Source organism: Phaenicophaeus curvirostris, unplaced genomic scaffold (genome assembly GCF_032191515.1).
Source record: "Phaenicophaeus curvirostris isolate KB17595 unplaced genomic scaffold, BPBGC_Pcur_1.0 scaffold_46, whole genome shotgun sequence".
Classification (NCBI taxonomy): Eukaryota; Metazoa; Chordata; class Aves; order Cuculiformes; family Cuculidae; genus Phaenicophaeus; species Phaenicophaeus curvirostris.
The window spans coordinates 746313-763454 of NW_027206669.1; the positions used below are offsets into that span (position 1 = coordinate 746313).

At 40.7% G+C, this 17142-nt stretch overlaps 1 protein-coding gene across 1 annotated transcript in view; it reads right to left on the reverse strand.

The window, feature by feature from the left end:
* Nucleotides 1–9843, reverse strand: part of LOC138733918 (cilia- and flagella-associated protein 43-like) — a 34468-nt gene extending 24625 nt beyond the window's left edge. Inside the window, 9 exon segments of the mRNA XM_069881435.1 lie at nt 705–787; nt 789–854; nt 1672–1752; nt 2855–2971; nt 3838–3969; nt 4704–4783; nt 5679–5738; nt 7489–7639; nt 9796–9843. Of these exon segments, the coding sequence (XP_069737536.1) occupies nt 705–787; nt 789–854; nt 1672–1752; nt 2855–2971; nt 3838–3969; nt 4704–4783; nt 5679–5738; nt 7489–7639; nt 9796–9843 (818 nt within the window).
* Nucleotides 9844–17142: the final 7299 nt, after the last annotated feature.

Here is a 17142-nt window from a genome sequence, read left to right on the forward strand (position 1 = left end):
CTGTTTATATTGATTTGACCTTGAATGAGTTGCTTTCCGTATCTATTTTTAATGTTTTATCTTAGGTAGCTGTGGAAAGTGATCACATCTGAGTCTCCAAATAACAGGCAGACTAATATTAAAGTTTAACTGTTCAATATCCATTTTATTTTTTAAAAAGTAGAAGTAAAATACTCTCAGATTTTTCAATAATGGAAAAAAGCAACCAACCAAACAAAAAAAGCCTTTTACATCACTAGAGCTTATTACAGGAGGACTGGTAAATTCCAGAACAGTGAGCAAATGAATAATTAACAATGGTAATAAAAATCCACCGTATAAAAAGGGATGACCAAAAGGCTTAAACTTAATTTCACAAAAACTTAAATTTACTTCTAGTGAGAAATGGCCCTCTAAAGTTGGATACATGGAATTGTGCATAATTATTGCACACAGTGATCTGCCAGAAAGGATCTTATACATGAGTATTTTCAGTGCTCAGTTAAACCTTCTTAAAATACAGGTTTATTATATTTCTCTCATATAAATCCTGCCACTACCTCTCTTGCAAGCAATTCAGAATATGTTGGAAAATAATTGAAACCATCAAAATATTTTACTTTGTTATTTTTGGAATCAAAGCTTGAACAGTTTTTTTGTTCAACTAACAGCGTTACTCAAGAAACAGATTGACAATATTACTGCCCCTGCTGCTTCATACTTACTGCAAAGACAACACTGGAAATTTGGAAAGAAAAATTCTGTGAACAACCCGTGGAGCTTCAGCTTTGGTAACATCAAGAAAATAAGATTTGACCTCTTATGGTCCCAACAGCAACGCTGCTGGAGGAGGGACAGCAAGCCATAGCTGTTGCCTAGTTGAGAAACAAAATATGATTAACAGTTCCATACCTTTTTTTACAACTATTCTGTATGTTAGTATGCGACTTCTTTTACTATTTAGAAGTCCCTAAAATTTGAAGAAGAAACCTCAAATGGTTCAGCTAAAAAACTTGTTTTTAACAAAGTATTTTAGAGACGTCTTGGCTTTTTTCCCTATGCTCTGTATCTACATATCAAAAGCCAATTCTGCACTCCTCAGAAAAAAATCATTATATCCACATTTAAAGTGAAATAAGTCCCACCTCAATGAAACAGTGAGTGCATTGTTATGTGTACAGCTCTTACAGAAAGGGATGAGTCTCTTACTGTGTCAGATTTCAGGGTTTGAATGCATCTTAAATCAGGACAAAGCATTAACAGTTTTAAATACTTTTATCAACTCAGTTTCAAGAGCCTGGTCATTCAAGGCATTTAGTTTTTACAGACTCAAAACTTTTCCATTCAGTTCTGACACTCATTAAAAATAAATATTTCATCAAATATTATAAAAATTTAGATTGTTATTTACAAATATGTGCTTAAAGACACATCACTACAACAACCCAAACCATTCAATGATTCTATGACATGAGGTTGACATGTTGCCTCTGCTTTATGGCCCAGTTCAATAGACGATTAGTTCAAGTAAACGTAATATTTTTAAATCTCTTTCATGGGTTGTACAGAGACACTACTGATCTTTCCTCACCACAGGTTGATCCAAATCTGTGGAATATTATGCTATGAATTAAGAAATACTAAAGAAAACTTCAAGCATCAGTCACTAAATGAGCTCCTGGTTGCGTGTACCTGAATATCAAGGTTGAGCTTGCTGAGGCAAGTTCCATCTTCCAGGAACCAAACTTGTACTTCACCTGAAATTGTTACAGACTATTGAACAGAGAAAAAAACATAGTCAAAAGAGAGTGGAATAACCAAATAGTCTGGAAATGACTAGTGATCTTTTATAGAATATAAATTCAAATAGTGTCTGAGCAGAGCAGATCAAGGATTACTAGTTTTGCTTGAAATTACCTTGAATTCCCTTTAAGTCCAGTTGCTGCAAGGTACGCCTACCTACGGAAAATGTGTAATCATTTCTGTGAATTGATGCAAATACAGGAATGTTTTTTAAGCAGAATGAGACAATCTAGGGCAAAACATGTAAGCTTGATCAATATTAGCACTCCCACCATTCAGCCTGCAATAGAAAACCTGCTTATCATTTTGTTTGCACAGGAAAGGGCTTAAGGTGACATCTGGTTTTCTCACATGAAAAATTATGTGTATCATGTTTTTGAGGCCTTCTTATAACCAGGAAATTTTATAATTCCACAGTGAAGTGTGGCTAGAGATCAATCAACCCTCACATCACTCATTCAGACTCAGGTAAAATTTGTCATTCCCATGTTACTGACAAACAAACAGATTATCAGCAAAACTAATTGATTCACACCCCAGAATTTCAGGGCTGGCTACTTGAAGAATTCATGGCCTTGAGATGAATCAGAGTTGCAGGAATCCAAGACACAGGAGGAAAGCAAGGAATATTTCAGAATGAACAGATCCATGAGTAATGCCTCGTTGTCCCTGGACCTGGGACAAAGGCATCTCTCAGGCTGTTCCAGTTTGTGCTGGAGGCTGAAAAGATCAGCAGGGATTCCTTGTTCCGACATCTGTTCTCTGAATTGAATCAACCGTTTGCTCAGCTGTGTTCCTGACCACTAGTGAGACAGCAAATAAACAGCAGAACCATACAACATTTTAGCAGCCTGCGAATTATCCACCCTGCATTCCAGGGCAAGTTCTGACCCTTCTATAGGCCATACCTGAATTAATGCCATTTAATTCCGTAATGAGAAGGTTTTCCACAACTGTAACAAACACCAGAACAGTCACGATCTCTGCAAGGCTTTTGATTTTGTGTCTTACCAACGTTTTGGTCATCTGAAAAGAGCCACAATTATATATAAGGAAGAAAATAATTTCTTACCACACAGTACTTGTCCCCTGGAGTAAGAAAATCAGCTGTCAGGAAACAACTACTGCATGTGTCCAGGAGTTTGACAGCTTCTCCACTGTGGGCAGGTTTGTAAGCATAGATTGTCCCCTGACAGACAGAGAGAGATAATCCATCCCTGGGCTATGAGACTTCTCATTAAAAGCTGTCAAAGACTTCAAGAAAAAATACTCATCTTCCTGAGCTCTTTAAAGTTTCATACTCTACTCTAAATTGAGGTAAAAAGTGCCCAGTAGAATTCAACTGAATTTAGTAAATTATATAAATTTACACTAGCTGAAAATCAGGATGGTTCATTTGAGAGTGATCCAGCTAGTCACGTTTCCAAGTTTTGTTTCTCATAACTGCTTTAATTTAAAACCACCCTATTTCGTATTGCTCCAGAAACCAATCAATATTCTAAAGCAACATAAAACACAAATAATAAATCTTAAGCTTCAAAAGATGTTTTTATCTAAAGACCTCAAAACCTTTTAGAAACAATTCATAACTAATGTAGACATAGATTTTAGAACTTCTCTACGCATTTTACAAAAGGAGAGTGAAATCAGAGACAAAGTGTGACCAAAGCTACCCCCACAAAAAAACCCAAACAAACCACATTTAAATGCCAATTTAAATTATTAAAGGTCTGGAAAACCAGGGATAATTTGAGGATTTGGGACTCTTGTGTAAGATTTCTGGACATCAGGCTGGTCAAAGAAGGATCTTTGACTGGGTGGCCAGACAAATTCAGATAGATGCACAGAACAAGTCTCCCGCATAGCCACAGTAGGTCTGATGTACCCAAGGCCCAAGATTTCATTGCAAACACAAGATGGGCTAAGTTTACCTCTGGTATAATTTGTTGACTTGTGTGATTACATTACAGACATTTCATACTGGCAGTGCCAGCATGCACATACAGAATAAAAGGAACATGCCATTATATAATGCCGTTATCTCAAATGCTATACCTGGTCAGTGACAAGCAGAAGCACAGCGTAATCAGGTGAGAATATGAGGCTGGATATGGGTTTTAAGATATCAACGCAGATTTTCGTCTCATACTGCAGATCTTTGATGTGATAAAAGAATAAAACGCCCCCCTGTGCAGAAAAGTACAAATCCACATCAGGTCAAGGTCAATTATCCCAGCCTGAAGGTCAATTAACCCACCCACTCTGGCAAACTGAACTGGCAAAACCTTCTGAAATTCTCTGGAGCAAGTGTGTTTAACTGTATCCCATTGCTAATGGTCTCATCTGCCTTCATGACGTTTAAATCCAGATGACTCTTATCCTGCATAACGCATTTTTTGAAAAATCAAGGTGTTTTTTAATACAAGTCTTACTAACAGTCCATGTTTGACAACAGACTCTCTCATTAGTAAACACTTGAGATTCCACATTGTTTCTTTTGTGACAGTATAGGGATTTGTCCCTCTCTTAAGCAGCACTGTATAATGTAATCATCATTTTGGATTAAATATTGAGTGAGATTCAGCACAAAACAATTTGGTGGTTCTCTTGGTCATTTTTTTCTCCTCTCCTATTTTTTGTCCATCCTTCTTTCCTGTTCCTCTAGAACTCTCTTTGCCTTTTGTTAAAAATAGTATTGTCCTCTTTGGTTCCTTCTTTGACTTAAAAAATGGAATCTCTTCCCTCCCTGCTCCTTTCTGAGTTCTTGTCTCAAGTTCTAACAAAGAAGATATATGACAAAACCAGAGAGGACCTCCACTTTTTTTCTGACTTCTGTCTTTGCAGTGAGCTCTGCAAATACACTCCATTTGAATGCTTTTTGATTTTCACACAATAAGTTACAAGCATAAAGGATGCCTTACATTTCCAGCTGCATACAGTCCCCCGTTACAAAATGCCACGGCAAATAAAACTGATTGTTGTGGATCCTCTGGTTTGCCACCTGAAAGCACAAAGGCAACAAGAAACATCAAGTTTAATTCATTGCAACCATGTGTCCCAACTTCAAATCTGAGATGATTTACTACTTGTGAGTAAAAAGGCTCAACGGGCTATATATTCTTTGGACTTTGTGCTGTGATGATGAAGGACAAGGCTGGTACACATAATTTAAAGTGACAGTACTACTGTGGTCTGATGAATTAGAAATTAATTTGAGAAATCAAAACTTGTCCCAATGTCTGGCAACCTTCACTGTGGAAGTATTTTTTTTCCCTAATTTCTACTCAGAATTTCCATTGATGCAAACTGTGCCCTTTGCCTGTCAGGTTCCATCCTGTCTGTAACCTTTCATGAGTAGCTGAAGCAACAGTAAAATCCCCCATTTCCTTTCCACTGGGCTGAAGAGAGTTCTCACAGCCCATCTTTGTATGACACACGCAGACTCTGCAATAATCTTTGTGGCCCTGTGCTGAACTTTGTCCACTACGTGAATGCCTTTTTTGTATTGTGGAGCCCAAAACAAAACATTTGAAACAAACCCTAAATCCTAACTCAACTAAATCACAAGTGATTGCAGTTCTAAACAAAGTTACTAAAACTAAGCAGTAGAGAACCCATTCTAGCATCACTTATTCCAATTTAAACTAGAATGAACAGAAATTATTTCCCTGCCACTGTTTTTCCAGAGGCTATTCATTTGGCTGTCTACTAGCACAAAAGCTATTAATCATTTCTCCTGTAAACATATAAAAGGTTGCCATTGATGTGTCTTACAGAGGTCAGTGTGAGCTGAGTTTTTCTAACCAGTGGCTTCCTGCTGTACTCACATATTATTACTCCCAGACATCATTGATGCTGGCTAAAAATCAATTAGCTTGATTTGAACATGGAAATACCTTTCTTTTTCTGCGCTCCTCGAACATATGACACGATGTCTGACACTTTACACACGTATTCTGCACAAAAGAAAACAATATATAACGTCAACCTTGTTTATATGTCAGTATTGCAATAAAAGCCAGTTATAGCCCAGTCTACTGAACAAAAGGTGAAGTTTGGTATATTGAATCAAAAATGTGCATTCTTCTCCAATATCCACCATCTCTGTCATTTATGCATCTGAGCTGGCACAGTCGTTACGTGGTTCAGCTTACAGCTATAAAAGGGAGATAGTCATACATGGACTGTGATCCAGATGCAGATTTATCTATCTTCTAGTGCTAAGTTCTGGTTTTGTTATTTCCATTCATAATTTTTTAATTAGATTTACTTACAAAGGAAAGTTTAGCCAGCCTGAAAATTGCCCAAGTGAAATGTTGTGGCTGCTTACGGTTCTGTTTGCAAAACCATAACAGGAGCTTGGCACGTGCTTCGAGTTGGACACACATGTAAGCATTCTGCTGAGCAGATACAGATTGCAGTACATCTTAAATTAAGCAGAAGCTTCAGTAAAATACGAATACACACAGTGTTCTCACACAGATTTAGGACAGGACTCAAAGAATACACAAGTGGAGGAAAATCCCAAATGGCAAAAATTCTTATTGCCTTCTAACGAACTGGCAAACCATTTCTGGTCACGCCTCAGCTTTATATTTGTTTGTGATTTTCAGCTCTTGATATGGCAAACTTAAGAGTCTGATGGTTTCAAAAACAGAGGAATAGTGCTGGTTTGCTGATTTTTTTTTCAGAGCTGCCTTCCATTTCTGTGCTGACTATCAAAACTGGATAGAGATACAGAACTTTGGGAAAGTCAGGGATATTTACAGCAGCTTAAAAAAATAATGTATTACATGGCAAAAGAAGAAAACAAGATTATCATCAGCCTGTCCATTAACACTGATTCAGTGTTTATTAAACATTGCTATGCTGGTCTACAGAAGGATATTATCCAGTTCTAGTGATAGAAATAATAATTTTTCACGGAAAGGGTCATTGGGCACTGGCAGAGGCTGCCCAGGGAGGGGGTTGAGTCACCTTCCTTGGAGGGGTTTAAGGGACGGGTGGATGAGGTGCTGAGGGACATGGGTTAGTGATTGATGGGAATGGTTGAACTCAGTGATCTGGTGGGTCTTTTCCAACCTGGTGATTCTATGATTCTATGAAGTCAAAGACGTCTTCTGTTCACTTTCTGTGCTTCATATGTAATGCATTAATGCCTGATAATCTTTATAGACTTGTTTTGAATACAAAATAGTTCCTATAATTGCTGACCTTAAGGAATTCTATTAAGCAATATTACGTCAAATTTGGTTTCGTTTTTTAAAGATTCATCATGAGCTCATCTGTTCTAACATCATCTACCATATCAGAGGAGGACAGTCCAATATTTCATGCAAAATAAAATGCATTACTGGTGCTTAACTAACAGTAAAAATACATATAGCTGGTATATTAATAGTTTATTGTTAACCTAGTAGGGCTGGTTAATAAGATCAGGACTGCTGTAACTATTGTTCATTTTATCAATTTTGATGTATTTAGAAGTTTTTCTTTTTTTTTTTTCCAAAAAAAAATGAAAGCAAATTGTTGGGTGCTAAAGAAACCCACCCAGAAGTTCTGAATGTTTATCCTACTAATAAAAGAAATATGTCTTTACAATTTCTGTAAGATATACAATAGCAGAACAGCAGAAAGCAAAAAAAGCTTTCACCTATCCTTTTTCCTCCCTACTTGAATAAAAGACACCACACAGCTATTTCTTACCAGGGAGAGGTTTTTGTTGAAGAACAGAAACACTGCCTCTCTCAGCATCAATTGCCATAACATATCCTTCCTTACAGCCCAAGTAAATCTCTGAGGTCGCAGTCCAGCAGTGGGCAGTAGGATGCACTGACGGCTTAGCAGAATCTCTTGGCTTCAGCAAAAAAAATAAACAAGTTCAATTAACGATTGACAAATATCTGTACAAGCAGTTACGTACATTTTACAGCAAAAAAAAAAAAAAAAAGAGCACTCCCTCATAGAGCCTGAGCACCTGTATAACTTCAGTCCTATTTATTCAGTTAGTCCTTCACTGAGGGGAGTAATTTGAAAAACGAGAACATTCTCCAGAGAAGTCTGTCTGGAGACAGTGGTGGAGAACTCACCTCTCTCTCTAGAAGCTTGTCTGAATGATGAATTATATTTTCATTTTAAAATTACATATTTTAAAATTTGAATTTATCTGAATTTATTCTCCAGCGCTTGTGTCTGTTACAGGTTTGTCCCCTAGCTTGGAATCCATCCGGTACTTTCCCTACCCTTGCAACAATGCTGACCCACCATAACCAATATTTTAATGATAAAATTATGATAAAATTCAACACTCTGAGACCCCAGAAGATTGTTGTGGTTTTTTTTTAATGTCAGAATAGCACTGGAAGCCCAAATTGAAATCGTTACCCACTATTATCTCACCCTGACAAATGTTTTTCAAATTACTTTTCAACATAGTCTTCCACTGCATAGACATTACTTGCACATGTGGTCTTGCATACTTGGCAGTACTAAAGCACACTTTGTTTGAATAGTTTAGCGTATCATATAATCCAAATTACTCTGTAAAACAGCTCTGTCAACCTTTGTGTCATCTGCAAATTAGTTCCAGAAATATCCTTGCCACAGACTTTGCATGTGCCTTGAATTTCATTTCACTGAAATAAATCTCATAAATCTATCATTCTCAAATCAGGAAGAACAGAAATTCACCATTAAATGTTATTAAAGACAGTGATCTGCTCAAATACAATAGTAATAGGGGTCATATAAATACCACGATAGAAAGAAATAGATGGAACAGGGTTTGGGGAGGGGAAAAGGGGAAGAAAACACAAGAAAACCTTGTAAGAACATTTAAGAGAAGATCCAAAGCATGTGAGCAGAAGTGGTGAGAAACACTAGACAATAAGATGGATGAAAAAGAATGAAGAGTCTATAATTCTATAAAACAACACCTGCTGTCTCAATAAAGGTTCTATAAAAAGGAAATATAGGTGGGCTTGGGATGAAAACATAGGACAGAGATTCATAAGCGCCTAGATGTTGCTAGTAAAATATGCCAAGGGCTGGCTACATGATTCTGGGTAAGAAGCCTACTCTCTATTTATGCTTACAAAGCATTTTGAATTTCTCAGCGGGGAAATGTTACAGAAATAAAGTATATTAATATTTACTTTATAAATCAAATAGGACTAACAGTAATAAATCTATAACAAATGGGGCTTTACATCACCCAGAAAAACATTTAATATAGGCATTTTTGCTGATTTTATGACTCTTGAACATCACAAATCTTTGGGAAGGCTGCAACTGAGCTCCTGTGAATCAGGAGCTTTCTGTGTAAAGATGAGTTCTATAATATTCCTTTGTACCTGCTGCCATGACTGTCTTAACACATAAACTAAATAAAATATGGAAAACTGAGGATGAGATTGTGTAAATTCTAAACTAGGTTGCTTCCTGAACTGCGCATTAGTAAGGTGGTGTATAAAATTATAATAATGATGATGATGATAATGCTGTCTTTCTTTGAGCTTCTCTCCCTTTTAAGTAGCAACTCTTCAGAGAAAAAAAATCCATGATGGATCCTTGTAATGAAAAGTTTTATAAAAGGACAATTAAATAAAATTGGTACTGGATGCCAAGAGGACTCAAGTGGTTGTGTCATGGCAAAGCATATTCAGAAACCTCAGGTCCCAAATGTAAGAAATATTGTAACAAAACTAAATTAAGCTAATGGAAGAAAGAATAAGATTGAAAGCTGTAGGATAGTTCCATTCCTTTCCCTCTGCTGCCCCGTTGTGGTTAACACTTTGGTAAATACCCAGCCACAGGGTCTTGTTCTAGAGCCTGGAATCCTAACACATTTCAAAGGAGCCAACGAGAGCATTGGCAGTGGTCTTGCTTTTCTTTCTTGCCTCTCACACATTCTTTAGGAGTTGGCTACAGCTTCTAAGGGCCATGGACTACAGGTTGAGGACAAATCCCTTAAATGACAATCTAAATAATTGGTCCTCCACTTTGGATGCTTACATCAATGGGGAAAACACTGATCTCAGGGGACACTAATAGTGGTGCCATTTAGGGTATTATAAAGGGAACAAGTCCCCCACACCACTGGTGGGTTATCACACTTCACTGCCAGGGCCACCCTGGGGTCTCGCCCCCAGAGGGTGGTCCTTGCTGTCCCTGAGATATGGGCAGGTTCGACTGGACCGCTGGTTGAGCCATAAAGTTGGTTGCTTGTCGGGGGGGCTGCAGGTTCAGGGGTGCTTCGCCCCATTCGGGGTTGGCATAGTTGGGCCGCCTGGTGTCCCAAGTGGGAGAGAGCCGTGCGCGGCCCAGGTGCCCTCTCCCCCTCCCGTTTCCCTGAGTTTTAGAGCTGCATTCCTTGGCAAAGTGCCCTTGCTTCCCGCAGACCCAACACGGTCCTCTGGGTCGATTCTGGCGCAGGGGGAATGCTGTTGGCAAGTCATGAAACCGAGGGCAGTTTGTTACAACGTGACCCACCTGGCCACATTTAGAGCATGCCATCACGTTGGCTATTGCAGTGCTAACGGCCATCTGGATTGGGGCTAGACGCTCTTCCCTCGCGACATGCTTGATCATGTCTGCGATACTCGACCCCACCGGCAATGACCGCAGAATTTCTTTGGTTGCCGAGTTGCACTGCTGACGCAAGCATTCTGCTACCACCGGGCCTTTTGCTTCCGCAGGCAGGCTCGAAGAGTCGACTGCTGCCTGGAGACGGTCCACGAATTGTGTGAAACTCTCACTTTCACTTTGTTTTATCGTGGACCATGATGATGGCTTGGCGATGACTCTAGAAGCTGTGCGAATGGCTTCTCTGGCCGCACGGGTAGTTGCCATGACTTCATGGGCCCGCAGGCCCTGAGCTTGCGCCTGAGGGGTGATCATGGTTGGGTCTGTTCCCATGAGCCGCTGCAGGCTGGAGCCGTGCAGTGGGTGATCTGCCCCAGCTACTTGGGCCAGCTGCTTTACGCAGTTGTCCTCCCATTCTTGTTTGAACACAATCATCCCTGCCCCGTCCAATATTAATCTGCAAGCTTGTTTTATATCAAAGGGCAGCATGTCATCTCCACCGAAAACGCTGTCTATGAGGGTGGAGACCATGGCAGAATTAAGTCCTTTATCTGCAATTGCTTTAACAATTGCTTGTATGTCCTTAGGGTTTATTGGTGAGTGGACCCTCTGTCCCCCGTCTGTGACCCGAACCGGGAATGCTAGCTTGGCCGATGGGGCCCAATCGGCACATGCCATCTTTATTTTTCTCCAATCCGTGAGAGGGATTTGTCCCCCTCTCGGCTTTTCTTTAATTTGAGTGGGGATGCGTCGGCTTTTAACTCTATGCACCCCCACTTCCTCCTCCTCTGAGCTCGAGTCGGTTGTGACCCACCCGCCCGGACTAGCGTCCGAGCCGGAGTCAGAACTCGACTGACCGGTCACTTCCGGGCCCCGAGCTCCTTCTGTCGGGCCCCGGCCCCGCCCACCTCCCTTGCGGGTGGGGCCGCCCCCTCCCCGCGGCTCGCCCCGCCTGCTGCTCGGAGCAGACGGGCGCTGACTGGCTCTCCGCCCCTCGCGGGCACCACCCTTCTCTTTTATGTTCTCCTCCCCCTCACGCTCGCACGCGCCGTTCAATTCCAGCGCTACCTCCCTGTTCCCGCCGCGAGCGTTCTCACCCCGCCTTTCCCGCTCGGCGCCATCTTGGGCCGCATAAGGTGGCGGCCTTTCCGAGATTGCCTCGGGCTCCGCTTTTCCAGCGGCGCCCCCGGCCTCCCCGGCCAACCCGCCCCAGAAGGATTCCGCTCGTTTCTGTCCCTCCGTAAGCGGGCCGGGGTTTGAGGATTGAGGGGACGCATCCCCCTCTCGCAAACATTTAGATTCTGCATAATCATCACCACGTGGGGGGGGCAGAGTCCGCGGGGCCGGGGTGGAGAATATCCACCGGCTGGTCAATGACCCCAAGCTCTAAAAGTCTCGCAACGGCGAGAATAAAATCTTTAGGCTTACACTCTGTCTTATATAATTGCGATACGACCTTCACAAGGGCTTCCATCTTCCTTGCGGGTCCGGGAGCGTCCTCCCCGCCGGGCTGGTCCAGCCGCACCGGCCGTCGTTCACCCGATTCCAAGCGACTTCCCGATTCCCGGAGCTCCTTCCCGGCCCCCGGGTTTCGGCACCACCCCCGCCTTCGGGGGGCGTTGCCTCCGGAGGCGTGGCGACCTGGTTCAGTTTCCTGGATGGAAGCTTTAAGTTTCTTCAGTTCATCTTCCAGTGCCTGGAGAAGGGAAGGACAAGAGCAGCAATATCATATCTAGAAGAACAAAGAAGCTCAGATACTGTAGAATGAAAATATGGAATTGTATCCTTTAGCCAAAAGGTCCCAGAAATTATTTGTTTGGAAGGAGAGTGCTGCCAGGCTACCGAGTTATGTTGTCCAAATACGACTTCGAAGAATAAAAAGAGTTGTATCATTTGTGTATGGCATTCAGCAATTTAGTCAATTAACTTTGGTTACAAGGGCATGCTCTTAAGTAAACATTGTGGTAGAAAAAGTACTACTAGTAGTGCACATAAAATAAGAAGTAGGTGCTCCTTGTCCCTTAGCTGATGCTGATGGAGAACAGGACCATCTGGCCTTGGCAATATCTTCTGAACGTTCTTTGCTTGTAACTTAAATTGTGACTCACCAGCTGCCTCAAAGATGTGCCTCCTTTCTGAGACAGAGACAAGCATTTCTTTCAGCTGCAGGCTGAGGTTGTAGTTTGCTTGCTCTTCTAAACTGATGCACTTTTCCAACTCTTTAATTCTTTTCTGACGTTTCTTCACGTTCTTCTTGTGCAGCTGTCCGTTCCCAAATGAATACAGAAAACATATGAGATTATACAAAAGACATACTTATGATGGAAACCTATAATCTTAATGACTTCCTTGTACCTCAGTAAACTTTGGCGTATTTGGATGTAACTAGTAGCACATTTTGGCTTTACTTTGTCTTTCACAAATATTTCAATATGCTTTGTAAAGTTCTGATTAAGGAGCTGACAAGAGGTCAGGGTAAGAGATATATTAAAGATAAAACTTGAAAGGCAAAGAGAGCAAAGAAAGTCAATGGAATGTGTGAGCTGAGAACATTCTCTTGGCTGCTCTGAGCTGCTGAAAAAAGGGTTGTTGTGCTGAAGCTGTCAGATGGGCTGTAAGGTGACAACACAAATATTGAAGCTTGAAGAGGATGAGGAGGCTGATGCCAGCTACAGCAACCTGGAGAAAATCCAGTGGAATCACTTAAAATCAAGGATAATCGTCATCTGAATATTGAAATAGATGAGAGAGCCAGCAAATCAGATTGTTGTGTCTGTGTTATTTTGAAAACAGAGGGGCAGTGGTATTATGAACAGGCTGGCACTCCTGGAGAGACACAGTAAGGAGTGAAGATTTGGAAGAATGCTTCATTAGAAATGGAAGAGTGACTTCTATAGGCAAAGCTGTGCAAAAAGTGTTAAGCAGATCTGCATTCGGATCAGGAAGGAAAGCATTTAATTCCAGTAACAAAGCAAGTAGATTTCTCTCCATAGGGTTGATCTATGCAGCAATCAATGAATGCAGACTGCTTCGAAAGACTCTAGAGAACTGCTGCTCTAGACAGCTCAGCAGAAGCTGAAAAAACTACTGAAAGGCGATTATTAATGAATAAATACCTGGACAGGCCGGAGCAGTGGGCCTACGCAAACCTCATGAGGTTCTACAAGGCCAAGTGCAAGATCCTGCAGCTGGGCCGGGGCAATCCCTGATTTCAGTACAGGATGGGGGATGATGTGATTGAGAGATGCCCCGCAGAGAAGGACTCGGGGGTGCAGGTTGATGAGAAGCTTGACATGAGCCCATGGCAGAGGGGTTGGAACTGGATGATCTTTAAGATCCCTTCCAACCCAAACTATTCTATGATTCTGAGATATATATTCACCTGTGTGTGCTGTTCTGGCTATGCTCCAGCAGTCCTTGAGTTAGCTGAAGAGTCATTATGCCTGTATCAGTTGCAGTTATTTCTTACCAACACCTCTTGCTAATGAAGGAGAGGACTTGCATTTAAACTAAAAATGTGCCTCTCAGACGTGGTGGTTCTCTTAGGATTTACCTTATCCATGATGCCAAGACTCTGCTCCATCGCTGAAATCTGGTGGGTGATGTGGGTGTCGTAGTTCATCATACTTAGGAACTGAAGAATTAAAAGCAGAAAGAAGCCATCTCATTAAGCCTGTTTGTTCTTAACCATTTCATAATTTTGTAAAGACAATCATACATTGCAAAACTCAAAAAACTAGAAGTCTGCACATTGGAAAGTTTTACTAATGATCATAAATGGACATGGTAAATATATTCTTGGATGCTGTGTGACTACTAGACTGTAGAGCTGTTAAAAATAATGTTATCTATTATGTGTTAATGAAACCAAGACCAACCTAATTTGTTGTGAGTTGATCCAAAAACCTCAGCTACATTTTTGCTTATAAGGTAGTCTAACCTAACACAGCTGGAGGCCAAGGTGCTATACAGTCTGTGTTTAGACCAGAGAGGAAAGTGATTGTTTTCTTTTGAGTGGTTTCTCCGTAGTTCTGTTTTATTGTTCTTGTATCTGCATAGTAATTCAGGTTGCACAGAAGTTATTAAAGATATGTTTCTTCAGCACACTGCTACTAAAATATCCCTTTATCGATTGACAAAGGATAAACAGCCTGTGTAACCCATAATGGGCAGTAAAAAGGTTTTTGTAGATGTAGATCTATCCTTTCAGGATACTGTCCCACCGAAGTGACATGTAAAATTTTGTGAACTGCTCTGGTCAGAAAAGGAGAAACAGGAAAGGCCCAGCAGACCTTCAGCACAAAACTGCTTTCACTCACTGCTTCACAAATAGTCCTTATTCCAGGTGGTCTCTGGGTTTTGTCCCACACTGTCGCCGTTTATATAAGCCACCTTTCTTTCTATTCTTGTTGTTGGGGTCTCTGTTGCCTTGTCTTTCCTGCTAGCCCCACATTTCTACTCAGAGAGTGAAGTCAAGCCCCTCAAAGCATTCAAATTCTGATTAAACTGGTATTTGCCTTTGTTATGGGCAAGCCTAACTCTCTAAAGAGCAACAGTTCTGCTCATCAGTTAAAATGAAGTTTAAAAGCTAACACATAACAGCAACACTGGTGACTAATTTGCTACAAGAACTTTTCAGTGTGTTGTCACATCACCTCTTTGGAAGGCTGTTTTGTGGGTGGCAGTTACAGAAAGTCCCTTGGCTCTGATTCAGAAGTGAACAAGCAGTTTGGAGGGCAGCAAAATGAAGCCTGACTAAAACAGGTGTTTAGGATTTTCTTTTAATCTTTTGATTGAATTGCAATATCCTTACTTGCCCTCCAACATTCTTCATTTTCTCTGTGCTTTATAGCTCTCCCCACTGCAATATCCATAGCTTACCCATCCTCCAACAACTCTTACTCCAAACCTTTATGCCCCTCACCTTAGCACAACAAAACCATCAGCTTTCCTTGCAGTCCTCTATATCCCATACTGCAATATGCTCAGGCTTCCCCTACAAGCTGTCTTCATCCTCTCCTCTCCCACTGGTATCTTACCCTTGGCTCTTACCTTTTCCTACAGTTTTTGGCCTGCCAGCTGGGCTTGTTCAAAGCCCAGTGAGATACCAGATGGGAGCACCTCAGACCTTTCACTTTAAAGGAAGTTATAGTCTTTTATTTAAAGGATCTGTCTTCTGAGGCTGCAAAATCCTCATTCCTTAATCTCGGTGCCGATTTTGAAACAACGAGAGTTAGGGCTAATTTTGCCTTTGTTTACAGCTGAACATACCAAACAGCTGCATCACTGATCACTCTCAAGAATAAAACTTTACTCTGAAAACTAAATTGTTGACTTAGTGGGCATCAGGTTTCTCCATAGGAGTAAGGGACTTAAGAGGTATAAATGATCTTACAGGTATAGCCAGCAAAATTTTCTGTGGTCAAAATATAAAGAAAGTAACTCACTAGCTGGCGGTCTTTTGAAATAGATAGCGTTGCTATATCCCGAGCCTTCTGTTCCAGATCTTCTATCTGCATTCTCATTTTCTTGTGCTCCCATTCCAGATGAAATATCACTTTAGAGAAGTCTTTACATTCCACCATGCTAGCAATCTTTTTCCTTCCTTGAGCCTGAAAAAATAGATTAATCTTCATTAACATATTTTGCAAATTATGGAATAATTATTTGCAACAAGTTGGACAAGCTTCCAAAGTTATAATTTTAGTAAGAAGAACGTGCTATACTGCAGTCTCTTTCTAGACTTTGCTCCAGATGGTTATCTTTTGTAGAATTTTTTCCCTTTTATGCTCTGTGCCACAGCCTTAGATCAGAGGAGGAGATGGAGAAAATTACAGCTAACCTCTCTCTCCACCTTTCTGTCTTTTGAACATGAAGGCATTTTAGCTCTACAGAATACAAATCAGCCCTCTATAAGGTATTCTGCAGTCATTGCTGAAGGCTTTGTCCAGTAGCAGTTTTTGTACAGCTAGAATGCCTAAGAAAAGAACCTTTTAATGGGAGTATGAAGCACTGTTTTAAGTAGCATCACCATTTTCACCTTACATAAAAAAGTGTATTATTTTTTAAATCTTAATGTAAGCTACTGTTCAAATGCTTCTTAACTGTGCCTTTGCCTTGAGGGAGTTTTCAGACTGGATTAGCATTTTCTGTTTACAGCGTGTGTAAGTGATGGTGTGTCTAAAAACTGTTGCCATTTTATTGGTCTGAATTATATTGATCAAACATCAAGAAAGCAATCTATATTGCAATCTGTACATCGTGATAAGAGACATTACGGAATCCTTAATAGCTTCTTGATTACAATTGAGCCTCCTGGTGTGTAGTAATGAATTGAAACTAGATGTCAAACTGGAGAAAAAGCAGAGCCCCTGAAGGACAATACATTTGTTTAAAAAGCTTAGATTTCCTTCAGATAATGCAAATTACCATGATAGAGGAATTCAGTTCTTCAATAACACTCCTATTAATGAGAATGGCATCACTGTAGTCTGGGATCCCAGTACTTTCCAATTCCACCTGTCCTTGCTTTAGCAAAAACTGGACAGTCAAATTCCTTTGAAATTTCTTCTTCTCTTCCTGCACCCTATAATGGCAGAAAACAAGAAGTTAGTGATTTCAACAGGTTTGCATAAATCCTCCTATGATTCTCAGAATGTTTTTATTTATTACTGGTGAGAGGTATTTTCATGTAGGGGTTACTCTTTAAGAGCCTGTCTTGTACTTGCGCCCAAAGCGACTACAGAATTTGCAACTTATTTCCATACATGAAGTTTT